General features: G+C 40.7%; 2 protein-coding genes across 2 annotated transcripts in view; both read right to left on the bottom strand.

The window, feature by feature from the left end:
• LOC134446531 (tripartite motif-containing protein 16-like) overlaps positions 1-4504 on the bottom strand; it is a 29001-nt gene extending 24497 nt beyond the window's left edge. The window contains exons 1-4 of the mRNA XM_063195894.1: positions 3926-4504; positions 2903-2998; positions 2290-2523; positions 1873-2044 (exon numbers count right to left, since the gene is read on the bottom strand). Of these exons, the coding sequence (XP_063051964.1) occupies positions 1873-2044; positions 2290-2523; positions 2903-2998; positions 3926-4504 (1081 nt within the window). The remainder of the gene's footprint in view (positions 1-1872; positions 2045-2289; positions 2524-2902; positions 2999-3925) is intronic.
• Positions 4505-6370: 1866 nt separating this feature from the next.
• Positions 6371-11134, bottom strand: LOC134445206 (progonadoliberin-1-like). The gene is made up of 4 exons (XM_063194285.1): positions 11057-11134; positions 10400-10532; positions 9890-9985; positions 6371-6420 (listed from the first exon to the last, which is right to left on the bottom strand). Exons 2-4 carry the CDS (start codon positions 10529-10531, stop codon positions 6382-6384), a joined length of 267 nt encoding a protein of 88 aa, XP_063050355.1. The 5' UTR covers position 10532; positions 11057-11134; the 3' UTR covers positions 6371-6381.
• Between the last annotated feature and the right edge of the window lie 4503 nt (positions 11135-15637).

Genomic DNA, 15637 nt, shown 5'->3' on the forward strand with positions numbered 1-15637 from the left:
ATACATGTGTTAGGGCTTGTTCGAAAGCTGAGATTCTTAGCTTTTTACAGTTTTTTACGGAACGTTTTTATGTTCTTTCAATCCACAGTTATTTAACCTTAAGCGGCCGCTACTTCAAGTAAACAATGGCGTTATTCTCCAGCCGGGTAGAGAGGAAATCTTTTTTGTCGCTGTGTTCTTTGTTCCCTCGAATTAAACCGACGGTCTAAATAGGCTACATTTGTACGTTCCCAACACAAGACCAGTTATTTCTAAGTTAGCTCTTTTCATGGAAAAACATGTTTCCAAGGAGTCAGAGACATCTTCCTGAAGAGTCGAGGTCATGGTTGAGGTTGACGGTATTGCAGCAGGCATAGTTGAGGTTGACGGTGTGTTGCCGTTGTAAAGATGCTGCAACTCTCTGCACGCAAGTTAATCGAATGCAAGAGCAGTGTTTGAACAGGTTGGATGTATTGCCATTCTTGCATGATATTAGTTTATCGCAGATATTGCAGCGCGCTCCTTCCTTATCTACTTTCCTGAAATATAGCCACGCTTTCGACGGCATGTTTTTGTTTCTCAAGTAGTACAATCAGCTGGTTGAAAATCAGCTGTCTTATCAATCGTTTAAATGAGGTGCGAAACGGGAAGAGGAGGAGCGTGGTCAGTTTGTGACACTTGTGGTTGGCTGAAATGGCCGCGTGCTTAAACACATATTTGATGGCTCTGACAGTCAGACTTCAGGAACCAAAACGTGGAACCGACAGACAAGGCACGTTTCGATGCCAAGTAAAACCTTAGCTTTTAATTCGGTTCCATCAAAGAATTGAATTTCGGTACCCAGTCCTAGGTATGGACATTCTAACTCACCAGACATAAAACCCCATTGAAAATGAATGGGATGTTATGTCTGGTGAGTTAGAATGCTTTGCTGTGGAATAGTTCACCTATAGGAAGCAGGGCTGCCCACCTAACCCCCTGATACCATTAGTTGGCCCATACAGTAGCTATGACTGCTGTCTGAGTTCACTGAGTTACCGCACACAGCTGCACCTCCAGTCTCCTCCACCCCTCTCCTCTCTCTGACACACACACACACACACACACACACACACACACACACACACACACACACACACACACACACACACACACACACACACACACACACACACACACACACACACACCCTGGTGGCATCTCTAGAGTGTTTTTACTCCTCTGCTGTCAGACTCCTTAACAACACCTAACCCCCACCCCCACAATTCCCCCACTGCTCAATATGCTGACATACTGTAAGTAGTAATGACTTACTGTGTGGTGGCAGGCCCCCCTTGCTGTTTGATCTTCTGACTGGGAGTTCAGGATCAGTATCTGCAGACCAACACAGAGACATTCACACACATGCATCTCACATGACGGACAACAACATCCGAAGCCTGCAGAGCTTTAACATTTAATTTAATATCAAAATATTATTAAAATATTATATTTTGGTGGCATTTTGCCTGGTGCATGGATATAAGACCCCTGTTTAAATAGCTACTTGCTTCTGAATCTATTACATCACAATAGTTACTCCAAAGACAGATTCTGTTTTTTTTTTTTTTTTTTTTTTAAGATTGTTTTTGGTCTTTTATGCCTTTATTTGACAGGAGAGTTTGAGGGTTGGACAGGAAGCGAATGGGGAAAGAGATGGGGAGGGGTCGGTAAATGACCCAGGTTTGCGTGCGTATGTGTGTGACTTGGAAACTCACATTGTATGCTCTGGATGATCTGAATATTCTTCACAGCTTCAAGATAAAAAGAGGAAACAAATCAAATGAGTCATGTCTCACTTTAAAAACACTAATTGAAGATGTCTCTTATGATGTACGTATATGTTTTTCCAACCTGCTTCTGATATTTTGACTATTTCCTGCTTGAAGACTGACTCTAATTTCTCCTCCAGCTGCAACTTCAGTGCAGACACAGATTCCTTCAGGGGCTCCAAGGAGAAGTTTTGGCTGAAGGTCACGCTGGTTGAAATTGTGCTGTAAGGCCTCCCATTGATGGGCACGATATTCTACACAGAACAGACAGACAGACAGACAGACAGACAGACAGACAGACGGACACACACACAGACACACAGACACACACACACACACACACACACACACACACACACACACACACACACACACACACACACACACACAACATAGGGTGAGGGAGAGCTACTGACATGAGGCCTTGAACTGCAAATAAAAGGGCTGCACTGCCACTGTGTTTAGCCATGTTTGAACGCTCTATAAAGTAATGTTGTACCTTGAGGAAATGGATGGGATCCTGTGTCAGTGAAAGCTGCTTCATCTCAGCATCTGTCCTCTTCAGCTCAGCAATCTCCTGCTCCAGTCGCTTCAGGAGTCCTTCAGCACGACTCACCTCAGCCTTCTCCTGAGCTCTGATCAGCTCTGTCACCTCAGAGCACCTTTTCTCAATGGACCGGATCATCTCAGTAAACCTCCTCTCACTCTCCTCCACTGCTGTCTGTGCACCAGACTGATAGGACACACACACACACACACAGGCATGCACACACACACACACACACACACACACACACACACACACACACACACACACACACACACACACACACACACACACACACACACACAGTACAGGCAAAGAGCTCATCATATCTTACTATATCTGCTGTAGATTGTCACACACACACACAACTCGCACACACACACACACACACACACGCACACACACACACACGCGCACACACACACACACACACACACACACACACACACACACACACACACACACACACACACACACACACACACACACACACACACACACACACACACACACACACACACACACACACACACACACACAGTCTTCTCCTCTTGTCAGTTCTCACCTTGAGAGTCTCCACAGCCTTCCTCAGCTCCTGCAGCTCCTTCTCCTTCAACTGGATTATCTGCTGGCATTTCCTCTGGCTCTGCCCCAAAACCTCCTAGAGTGGAACAAAAGGAATCATAGTACCAGATTATGAATTGTAAATTGATTTCAAATCATCATACCTCTAGATGTCCTACAGGGCAAACTGTTTAATTAGATCATATTTTTCTGTGTTACATTTTCATTAACAGAGCCAGTGAATCAATGCAACCTCAGCTCAGCTGTAATAAATGCTAATAATGTTAATACTACACTGCAGCCTCATAATGTGTGTCACTGAAAAGTTAACTACCACAGTACTACACTACCATGACATAATCAGGGCCTTTACATAATCAAGGGGAAATATAACACATTTATTAAGATCTGGGATTCCAGTTTTTGGAGAGAGGGTGTTTGTCTGAAATTGTATAACCCATTTTCTTTTGCTCATGTTATTATTTATTTTTTTACTGTCTTCACATTGTTAATCTCAAGATTTTGTATCTACATACTGTTATGCTTGAAGATTATATCTGTCGACGTGCCTTCTTTTGTTCTTTTTACTTTATTTCTTTTCTGTTTTTGTATGTGATTGTTTGCTAATTAAAAGGAAAAACCAATAAAGATATTTGTAAAAAAAAAAAAAAAAAAAGCAGGGTCTTTAGTAATGCACTACATCTTGGATATTGCCATTCTGGTAACAGCAAATTTGTAATGCCATTAGCGTGTTACACATGAGCCAAACTGAAAAACGGACATATAAATCACATGGTAGCTTATGATAGCCTAGTGGGCTACACCATGAAGTTGGCCTGTCAATGTTTAACAGACTGTAGACATTGGACCTTTACTTGTTGCTGCTTCATTATCGCAAAGAAGCCAGCAAAAGTGGACATTTAAAAAAGTGTACGTTTAGTAGTAGGCTATAAAAACAGGTGTCTCAGACTTATAAAAAACTACATTAAGCTGTAGACCTACATATAAGTAGATCCTCTCTTACCTTTTTATGACTCCACTCTGCCTTCGCTGTGATTGTGTCGTGGCCTTTATGATCGTCCATCGTACACAGATAGCAGATGCAACTCTGGTCTGTGCGACAGAATATTTCAAAAACCTTCTTATGACTACTGCAGATCCTCTCCTGTAGCTGGCCTGTGGCATCGGTAATGGTGTGATTCCCATCTATAAGTTCATTGTGAGCTTTTAGATGAGTGGCACAGTACGACTTGAGACACTCCAGACAGGACTTGACAGCTTTGAGTTTTCTCCCAGTACAGACGTCGCAGGCCACATCTCCAGGTCCAGCAGCACATTCAACAGGAGCTGCAGTTTGTATTCTGCTCTTCTTTTGATCCGCGAGCTCAGCAAGTATAATATTCTTGTTTAAAACAGGTCGTTGAGCAAAAGTCTGTCTGCACTCAGGGCAACTGTAAACGCCCTTGTCGCCCTTATCCCAGCAGTCCTCAATGCAGTGCAAACAGTAGCTGTGTCCACAGGTAAGAGTCACCGGATCATTCAGAAGACCCAAACAAATAGGACACATGAAAATGTCCCTGTTACTGACACTGGCCTCAGCCATTTCTCTTAAGCAGTCGAAGCGATCTATGACTCCAGCCAAAGCTCCTTGGGAACAGGTCGATCAAAGTTTCCTTGAGTGCGTTACAATGTGCTGCCTTGCCTCCTCCACTTGTGCTTGTCTCCTCGTCCCGCCTCCTGGCCCCTCCTCCGTGGAGAAAACGATAAAGTTTCCCAGCTGTCAGCCTAGCCACAACAACTTTTGAGGGACTGTTTTTCATTCACCATCCCAATTGCAAATGAGAAAAAGACTCTACAATTGAGCTTTTGCAATATATTGAAATATAATGCTGTTGTCAGTGATGTCATCATGACATATTACTTCCTGGTACGAGGAGACAAGCACAAGTGGAGGAGGCAAGGTTGCATATTGAAACACACTCCTTTTCACCTGTGGCACTCCAAACTTCCTGGATCCATGTTTAGTGATGCCGTAAGTTTAGTGATAAAGACATTATGAAGCAATACAAGATCAAACATGATCAAAGCCCTAATGAATGCCATTTCAGGCCGAAACATGTTGACAACTTTTACATGTTCTAAAATGAATTTAGTTAGTTTACTTAAAAGCTTTTTTAACAAAGAAGAGCACCTTGGATATATTAAAAACCATGAACCAAGCTGGCTCAGAACCTGTAACTGACAGAAAATGGCACATTATGACAAATTAGTCAACACTGAAGGTGACCTGTCAAATTTTTCAATAATGATGATATCTAATAAACTCTCTCATTCACCTCCACAATGGCAGAAAGCAATTCCAGACTATACATGTTTTTTTTTTCATATAATGCACCTGTGAAAAAACTATTTACATGAACACTTCAGGCAAAATAGACTTGACCAACAGATGCCTAAGTAGCCTAGTATATAATATAAATATGCAATCACAGGAATCCAACCTGTTTTTCCACTTTGCTGTTATGCATGCATGCAGGCCCACACACACACATGCGCCCACACGCACACGCAGCACACCTTTTTAAACGGATGAGGTGTGGCTCTGCCGTGGCCAACCAGTAGGGCACTTGCCTGCCATGCGGCTGACCTGGGTTCGATTCACGGCCCGGGTCCTTAGTTTGCCGGCCCCTCCCCGTCTCTCTACCCATTCGCTTCCTGTCTACCTCTCGTACTGTCCTGTCCATAATAAAGTAAAAAAAAGACCAAAGAAAAATATCTAAAAGCTGCTGAGGTGTCTTATCCACTGAGACAAACAAGGTTAGGTGTGACTGAGTAGATGTAATTAGTTTGTTTTTAATTGTTTGTTAACATATCTCAGCTTTTCATGCCATGCTCTGCTATAGCTTTATATATATATATATATATTAGGGGCTTTTATGCCTTTATTTGACAGGACAGTCGAAGATAGGAAGTGAATGGGACAGAGAGACAGGGGAGGATCGGGAAATGACCCCGGCCGGACTCGAACCGGGGTCCCCGTGGGTGGGCATGCAAGCCCAAATGTGGGGGGCTTAGCGCGGTGCGCCACAGCGCCCCCTCTGCTATAGCTTTGACCATCTTTGCAATCCACATCTCCAGGTCCAGCAGCACTGTCAGCAGGAGATGCGTTTTCTATTCTGCTCTTCTTCATTTGATCCACAAGCTCAGCAGTAATGTTCAAAACGAGCCATTGAGTTGCAGTCCGTCTGCATTTGTAGCAGCAGCACTCTACACCTAGACTGTCAACAATTTTACACACCAACAATTTGTATGACGTTTGAAAGCAAGATAATCTTTATTTCATACAGAATTGTGTATTTATTGAACAGGCTCATTATTAATATTGTTTAGCAAAAGCAGTGGTGAAATTCAGTGAACATTTCTATCATAAAACAATAATGTAAAACACACTGTAGTGATTATGGAGCCTCCTGGGTGTCCTCAGTCATAAACTTCATTTGCTCTGCTCATCAGGTGGACCTGTGGAGGACGGAAAGACAGATAAACAGACAGACATACAGTATAGAGATAGACAGACAGACATATAGAGAAATAGACAGACAGACAGACATATAGAGATACAGGCAGACAGATAAACATGCAGAGACAGACAGACAAACACAGAGATATGGATAGTCAGACAGACAGACAGACAGAGATATAGACAGGCCAACATGTAGAGATACAGACAGACAGACAGACATATAGACAGACATATTAGGATATAGACGGACAGATAGAGATATAGGGTTCTTTCTTTCCATTATCCTAACTCCTGTCCTCCCTCCTGCTTGTGGCCTTCTGATGACACCATTGATGACAAAAGTTCAATTCATTATATCGCAAAGGGGCAATTCAAAGGTCATTTTCTCATTTGCAATTAGCATGCTGAATGGAGAAAAGTCCTTTAAAAGTTGTTGTGGCTAGACTGACAGCAGGGAAGCTTAATAGTTCTCTCCACGGAGGCGGGGGGGTCATTCCATGTCAATTCACACGCCTTCCCCACATGACCCTCTCCGATTTACCCGATATCTCACATGCAGGTACCTTTTGATGTCAATTGAAAGAATACCAAGTATTAGCACCCTACGTCCAAAGGTTGCAGAGATGAAGCCCTCCAAAGTTGGGGTGCCATGCCCACTTTTCAAGCCTGTGAATTGCATACAAAATTTACAAGCAGATTTTGACACCTCTGGTTTTAGTTTGAAGGAAGATACAGGCCTACAAATCACCATGGCCCCTCAATATGCTCCTGTCTACCAGATGATGTGCTTACAAATGGCATGCCTTGATTATTTTTGGCTATATTAAGCCTTAAAAACTGAATTTGTGAAACGCGTGTTGAAGAGTCTTGCCATTTTGGGGTTCCAGATCTTGGAAACTATGTATGCTTTGGGAGTTATAATTGATTTTCCATCATATTTGGAAACTGTACAGTGTATTCCAAAAAATGTAGGGCGCTCAGACTTTGAAAGATAAAGTAGAAAGGACTCAAAAACAAAATTACCTTACGGTACCCTCTACTTCAGGCCTCAAATTAACCATGTGGGCACTTGATGACTGGAACGCCCTTTTAACCCCATGTACAGTAGCACTGTATCAAACATTCAAGCTTGGAAAAACTTTGTTTTTCAAAGTTCTTCATATTAATCTTGGCCTTCAAAGTATATGTTTTTGTCTATGTCTTATCACAGTGTCTGTTTTGTCTGCTGCCATCTGCTGGTCAAAAAATGCAACAACAGTGTAATGTAAGAAAACAAAACGGGCTGGAAAATCTTGCCCATCATTTACCAATAAAGTAGCCTAGAAATCTTGACGCCCCTAGGGGTTAAGCTCGCTAGGCTACCAATAAAGCACTTTAATTCTACAGTTTATTGCTATATATTAATTATGAATCATTAATTATCAATCATGATTACATTTCCAACAGGACACCCCCACGTCTGGTAGAAATGTAGTGCAGGGTGAGGCCACCATGGGACTGGCATCATGATTGAGCATTAAGCAGTCACACTTAGGAAATTATTTAAACTATACATATTTATCATGCTTGTTAAAATCATAATTAGTATATAGCAACATACTGTATAATAATTACAGTGCTTTATTGGTAAATTATGGGCAAGATTTACCATCCCCTTTTGTTTTCTTACATTACGCTGTTGTTACTTTTTTTGACCAGCAGATGGCAGCATACAAAAGACACTGTGATAAGACATAGAGAAAAACATATACTTTGAAGGCCAAGATTAATATGAAGGACTTTGAAAAACAAAGTTTTTCCAAGCTTGAATGTTTGATACAGTGCTACTGTACATGGGGTAAAAAGGGCGTTCCAGTCATCAAGTGCCCACATGGTTAATTTGAGGCCTGAAGTAGAGGGTACCGCAAGGTAATTTTGTCCCAAAGTCGTTTTTGAGTCCCTCCTATTTTATCTTTTAAAGTCTGAGCGCCCTACATTTTTTGGAATACACTGTACAGTTCCCAAATATGATGGAAAATCAATTATAACTCCCAAAACATACATAGTTTCCAAGATCTGGAACCCCAAAATGGCAAGACTCTTCAACACGCTTTTCACAAATTCAGTTTTTAAGGCTTAATATAGCCAAAAATAATCAAGGCATGCCATTTGTAAGTACATCATCTGGTAGAAGGGGTCATATTGAGGGGCCATGGTGATTTTTAGGCCTGTATCTTCCTTCAAACTAAAACCAGAGGTGTTCAAATCTGCTTGTACATTTTGTATGCAATTCACAGGCTTGAAAATTGGGCATGGTACCCCAACTTTGGAGGGCTTCATCTCCGCAACCGTTGGACGTAGGGTGCTAATACTTGATATTCTTTCAATTGACATCAAAAGGTACCTGTATGTGAGATATTGGGTAAATCGGAGAGGGTCATGTGGGGAGATTCTAGGGAATCATGTGAATTGACATGGAATGACCCGGGGAGTCAGCGAAGCACAAGTCTACAAGCACAGGTGGAGGACGGGAGTCAGGACAATGGATCAATAATAGACAATAGACAGGGCTGTCCACAAGGGACTCTGTACGTAGAGCCTATGTGTGCTGCTAGACACATTCATTTCTTTCGTGATTAATAAATGGTCTTCTACTACTACGTATACTCCACTCTACTCTAAACAGGAGACAGTATGGGCCACATTACCAGTTGTTCCAGTGTGCTGGGCCTTTCCTGATTGGCTGCGTCTCTGGATTATACTGTATGCTGCTAGACACATTACCGGTAATTTCATCTACTATACTCTAAACAGGATGCAGGAGGACACAGTATTACCAGTTGTTCCAGTGTGCTGGGCCTTTCATGATTGTAGCATACTGGATTATGTATACTGCTAGACACATTAATTTCCTTCGTGATTAATAATGGTCCTCTACTACTATGTATTACTATGTACTACGTACTATGTACTACTACTACTACTACTATACTCTAAACAGGATGCAGGAGGAGACAGTATTACCAGTTGTTCCAGTGTACTGGGCCTTTCCTGATAGGCTGCATCTCTGGATTATGTACGCTGCTAGACACATCAGGATTAATACAGTACAAGGTACTCCACTCTACTCTAAACAGGAGACATTATGGGCCACATTACCATCTGTTCCAGTGTGCTGGGCCTTTCCTGATTGGCTGGGTCTCTGGATTATATACTGTATGCTGCTAGACACATTACCGGTAATTTCATAAAAGGTACTCTACTCTACTGTACTCTACCCTACTCTACTCTACTCTAAACAGGAGACATTATGGGCCACATTACCAGTTGTTCCAGTGTGCTGGGCCTTTCCTGATAGGCTGCATCTCTGGACTATGTATGCTGCTAGACATGTATGCATGCTGCTAGACACATTCATTATAATGTTCCTTTAGAATTAATTAAAGGTACTCTACGTATACTCCACTCTACTCCACTCCACATTACCAGTTGTTCCAGTGTGCTGGGCCTTTCCTGATTGGCTGCCTCTCTGGTGTCACTCCCACAGCGTGCCCCTCCTCTCCTGGGGAGACCCTCCATCACCTGGGGGATTATGGGGACATTAACATGGCCATCAAAATGATGTGGCGTCACAGGAGACACACACACACACACACACACACACACACACACACACACACACACACACACACACACACACACACACACACACACACACACACACACACACACACACACACACACACACACAGAACATGGACCGGAGGTCTGTGTCAATGTGTGTGTAATTTATGTAGCATAATTGTTGTATGCAAATGTCTTGATCATTATGGGTTTAAGGTGATGGTGCAACTTATTCTATAAGGATCCAGCAAGAAGCACTATTACCTTAAAGCAAAAGTTGTTATGAAATGACACAATGCATCTATGTACACCATGACAAAAACACTACCAACAGCTGTGGAGACTGGGTAAAAATGGTTATTTGCATCTTACTTGTGATTCGCTGGGAGAGTCAGCTTCCCTCTTCCCACCGGGACTCAGGCCATGTGACCAGTGCTGAGACGAGCACTGCAGGACAGCTGCAGTAACAAGCAGCAGACACACGAGGGCGCCCTTACTTCCCATTCTGAAACAGCATCAGGCAACTATCACATTACTGTAAATAAAACTTAACATATCATGACATATGATAACATAAAATACATTACATTAGAGTCTAATCATTAGACCTTTACCACATTTAGCTAAAATCAAACGAAATACAGTCATTTAAAAATCAATAGGCCTATAGATTATGTGTCAGTTGAGTGCAATACCACAGCACAACAACGTTACTGGTGATCAAGTTGGAGCGACTAATGCTTCTTATTTATTTTTTATATTTTCATTTACCGGTATATAATTACTTTGATATTACTACACTACCATTCACTGGTCAAAACGGTAAGTTTTTCAGCCAAAGATGTCTATTATTGTGGGGCCAATTCAATATGGCAGAGATGGAGAAGATCTTACAGCAGACTCCAAGTGATAGCAGATACTTGGAAATTGATGGTGCTGGCAAATTACTCATGAAAAGCACATTTTTGAAATGGCAGCATAAATTCTAAAAATAAACTACAAAAAAACTAACATAATTTAAGCAATTACCTTCTGAGGTGGCAGTGGCTGGAGGGGTCTTGGCTCTGTGGTGTTCTGCTGTAGTCCTGAACAGCATCACTGTGAGGACTTTATATCCCCACTGCTGTGGGCTGTCTGATCCCCTTAAGTGTCTACCTGGGCCGTCTGGAGGAGCCTTGAGGGCCTCTTCACAGTGGGAGAGTCTCTTAATATGATCCCATAAGTGGACAGTACACAAGCCATAGACATAGTGTTTTGTATTTTGGGGGTCTTTAGAAAAGCTGTTCTTTTTTGGCATGTATGTCTTTGCCAGAGTAGTTTAAAAGAGATTTGAACATTTTCATCACTTAAGCTTTTTTTTTTTTTTTTTCAGTGATACTGGTCGTGTGTGTGTGTGTGTGTGTGTGTGTGTGTGTGTGTGTGTGTGTGTGTGTGTGTGTGTGTGTGTGTGTGTGTGTGTGTGTGTGTGTGTGTGTGTGTGTGTGTGTGTGTGTGTGTGTGTGTGTGTGTGTGTGTGTGTGTGTGTGTGATTAGTCTGATACTATGATAGGAACAGAGGAGATTGAGAGGATGTTAACTGAACAGTGACCAGAGAGGACTTCTTTCTGTGCGAGTTGGACACACACACGCACACATATCTGTAGGGCCTATTTACTGGCTGCACATTCAGTGGCAAATAGTCTTATAAATGTGTTGTTTTTCTTTTTTAATTATTATGTACTGATTGTCTTATTAGTAGTCATTTACAAGCTACTAATTAACGGATATAATGACCTTGTATAAGGGATTTGTAAGTTACTAATGCATTAATAAGCATGGAGAAAAAAAAGTGATAGGCCTATGACTTAGATAAGGGGGAAGCCAATTCAGGTAGCTTAGAAATAGTCATGTGTTTTGGTTCAATTGTTTTTCTTTGTTGGAAAACAAGGATTATGTTACATCTGTGTACAAAACGTAAAGGGGTCTAAACTAAAGAGACGGAACTCCCTCTAGTGGCCAGTTCCAGAATAGGAGTGTATGTGGAGGATCACAGGGCAGGGACTCTGGCCTTCAACAGCATCTCTTGACACAATGACCCTGCTACACAGTCAACACCACATTAATACACCCTCTACCCAGGCTCTTTGTTTGAGAGTTTGACTGTATGCTGTTTAAAGGTGGTAATGCTTTTTCATCTCAATGGAAGTATTTTTTAAGTAAAGTGAAAGCCCACCTGGGAAACTCCAACTCCCATTGTCATTGTGACACATCACAATGTGCACAGGTGCACACTGCACACAACAGAATTGCATTTCTGGCTCACCCGTGCTAGGGGGCAAGACCTTGAGTTTGAGTTCAGTTTCCAACGACAGTAATTACTAGGCCTATTGGTTGTAATACTGAGAGAGCACAGAATTGAAAGCCCTCGTTCAATTTCACTATTTCTTTCCATGAATAGGTGCAATAACTTCAAATAAGGAAGAGCCAGAAAACAATTCAGGTCAGTTCCAGGTCAGTTCCCACATGACACATTTTGTGGAATCCCAACTAACTCTTGTAAGGTGTTTGTTGTTACATAGAAGGTGTTCAGGTCATTTTGACCTGGGCATATAGAAAAAATATTTAAATATGGGGGAGGGGGCGGGGATCATAACTTATATGAACCCTCATGTTCCCTCCTTGTGATTTTCTTTGTATACGTTTTTGAGGGTCAGAGATAAACAGAGAGAAAGATAAGGAGACAGTGAAGAAAGTGAGAAAACGTAATCTAAGATCTCGGATTGAACCACTAGTGCTCCTCTTGCACAAGGTGGCAACATTGATGCACAACTGGAGGACCGAACAATATCTGCACTCCTTTTCCCACATAATTCACCATCTGCCTTGTCTAGTCAACATGTGATAAGTATTGCTTCAAAGAGCCTAGAAAATATTATTGTATAAAAACCCCATATGGCACAGGTCAAAAAGATTCAGGAACATCTCCACCACCAGTGTAGAAATGTGCAGGGGCGGACCCAAACACCTTACATGGGCTAACTAACTAACTAACTAACTAACTAACTAACTAACTAACCAACTAACTAACCAACTAACCAACTATCTAACTAACTATCTAGCTACCTACCTACCTACCTACCTACCTACCTACCTAACTAACTAACTAACTAACTAACTAACTAACTAACTAACTAACTAACTAACTAACTAACCAACTATCTAACTAACTATCTAGCTACCTACCTACCTACCTACCTACCTACCTACCTAACTAACTAACTAACTAACTAACTAACTAACTAACTAACTAACTAACCAACTAACCAACTATCTAACTAACTATCTAGCTACCTACCTACCTACCTACCTACCTACCTACCTACCTAACTAACTAACTAACTAACTAACTAACTAACTAACTAACTAACTAACTAACTAACTAACTACAAACCCCAACTCCGATGAAGTTGGGACGTTTGGTAAACAGTGAATAAAATCAAAATGTTATCATTTTCAAAACATTCAATCTATTCATTAGATGGAGAATAGTGAAAAGACAACATATTAAGTGTTAAAACCGAGAAAAAATATTGTTTTGGGGGACATATGTACTCATTTCTAATTTGATAAATCCAACACGTCTCAAAAGAGTTGGGACGGGGACAATAAATGGCAGCAAATGTCGAGGAAGACTAAAAACAAAACAAAAGACAACACTTAACAGTTAAATACATTAACCGATGAGATGATTTTATATAAAAAAACAGTGTTAATTCCTATCTTGGACATGATTTCACCAGCTTAAATGGTGGGTGTATTCCTTGTCATGTTTTGCAATGTTTTCCTTTCTGTAGTGCTTACAGTGTGACAGGTCTTGACCAAAAACCCACCATTTTATCACCTGCTGGTCCTTATGATGGAGCCAAACTGTTAAAACATAGTAGAGAATGCAATTTGACCTTACTATGTGGCAGTAATCGAAGATCTCCCTTCAAAATATAATGCATGAGTGGCTTTTCATGCTGTTTAAAACCCATTTATACCATTCAACACTGTATTTAACTCTACAGATGAGTGAGAACATCTTAACCAATGCACTACTGCACCCGCATGCCATCATGGAGGCTGACTTTTGAAGCTAGCACTAACACAAGTTGGATGGTCCATTTTCACTGTAGCACAGAATGTGCAATGCTCTATTATTGTCAAAAAGAATGGACTTCTACAACTTCTGCTGACTTCTGTAAGCAAAGGACAGTTTCCCATGTCTTCTGGGTCTATTTCAAGTGAGCTCAGGTGCTTAGGAGAATGTTACACCCCTGTATCATTTTCATGCATTAAGCATTCTTAATATGGTCAATTTTCAATAGCTCTAATTCCTGGAGTGCTAGAGTGAGACTACAGCCAATATATATTTCATGATGTCATGAACCTATACAATGATTTTATTAACAAAAATATGTCTTATATACACTCAATCATGGTAAATCAAAGGGAATTCAAAAATGTATGTAATAACTATGGTAATTACTCCTTTTGCATCTTTAATTCTGAGTGACTCAGCCTCTCTGTGATGATCTTATACCTGGACATCTATATTGTCCGTCAGTACAATTCATTTTGAAATGTTCTTCTTTGTTGTTTTATCTTATTTGGATGTTTACTAAATTTCACTGATCCCCGTCCCAACTCTTTTGAGACGTGTTGGATTTATCAAATTAGAAATGAGTACATATGTCCCCCAAAACAATATTTTTTCTCGGTTTTAACACTTAATATGTTGTCTTTTCACTATTCTCCATCTAATGAATAGATTGAATGTTTTGAAAATGATAGCATTTTGATTTTATTCACTGTTTACCAAACGTCCCAACTTCATCGGAGTTGGGGTTTGTAACTAACTACCATTAAAACAGCATAGCCAGAAACTCCTCAGTAGAAGTAATACCATAAAAACAGTTTTACTATTGTTGCTTACCACCTCTGGCTCTATCTAGGATGTTCCTTTGCTTCTGAAAACAGGCAGTGAAAAAGGGAATAATATGCCATTGCAATGAGTTATCATGCTGGTTTTACACTCATATTTCAAAGATAAGAACTTTATGTCTATGGAAGGCTTGCCAGCCCAAGTTGTGTGCAAAAGGGAAACTGCATTATGGGTAATGTTGTTAAAGAAAACACAGCTGATTATTTATTTTTTACTGAAATATTATTAAATGGGAAAAACCTTGAACAAAAACAGACGTGACAGAAAAATACATGTTTGCTGACATTTATTCATTAAATGTTTTTCATTTTTTTGTTCAATTGGTCAAACAATTTTATACAGTCTCATGACCTAAAATATGGAAGATAAAAATTAAGTCATCACAAAACAAAAAAGACACAGACAAGATAAAAGAGAAGATACAGTCTTGGTACTACATGTGGTAACATCAATGAGTTTGAAAGGTGGTAAGGAAAAACGAAGAACACACTAGTCATGTCACTAACTAAAAATTTGTATATCTATGACTATATGTCATATGATCATGTGGAATATTCTTTGCTGAGGAAACAGTTAACATTGACATAATTTACTTGAAAATCATTCTCCCTACAGTAGTTATTGCCCAGATTGCGATGATTCAC

The sequence above is a fragment of the Engraulis encrasicolus genome, chromosome 3, assembly GCF_034702125.1.
Source record: "Engraulis encrasicolus isolate BLACKSEA-1 chromosome 3, IST_EnEncr_1.0, whole genome shotgun sequence".
NCBI classification, from domain to species: domain Eukaryota; kingdom Metazoa; phylum Chordata; class Actinopteri; order Clupeiformes; family Engraulidae; genus Engraulis; species Engraulis encrasicolus.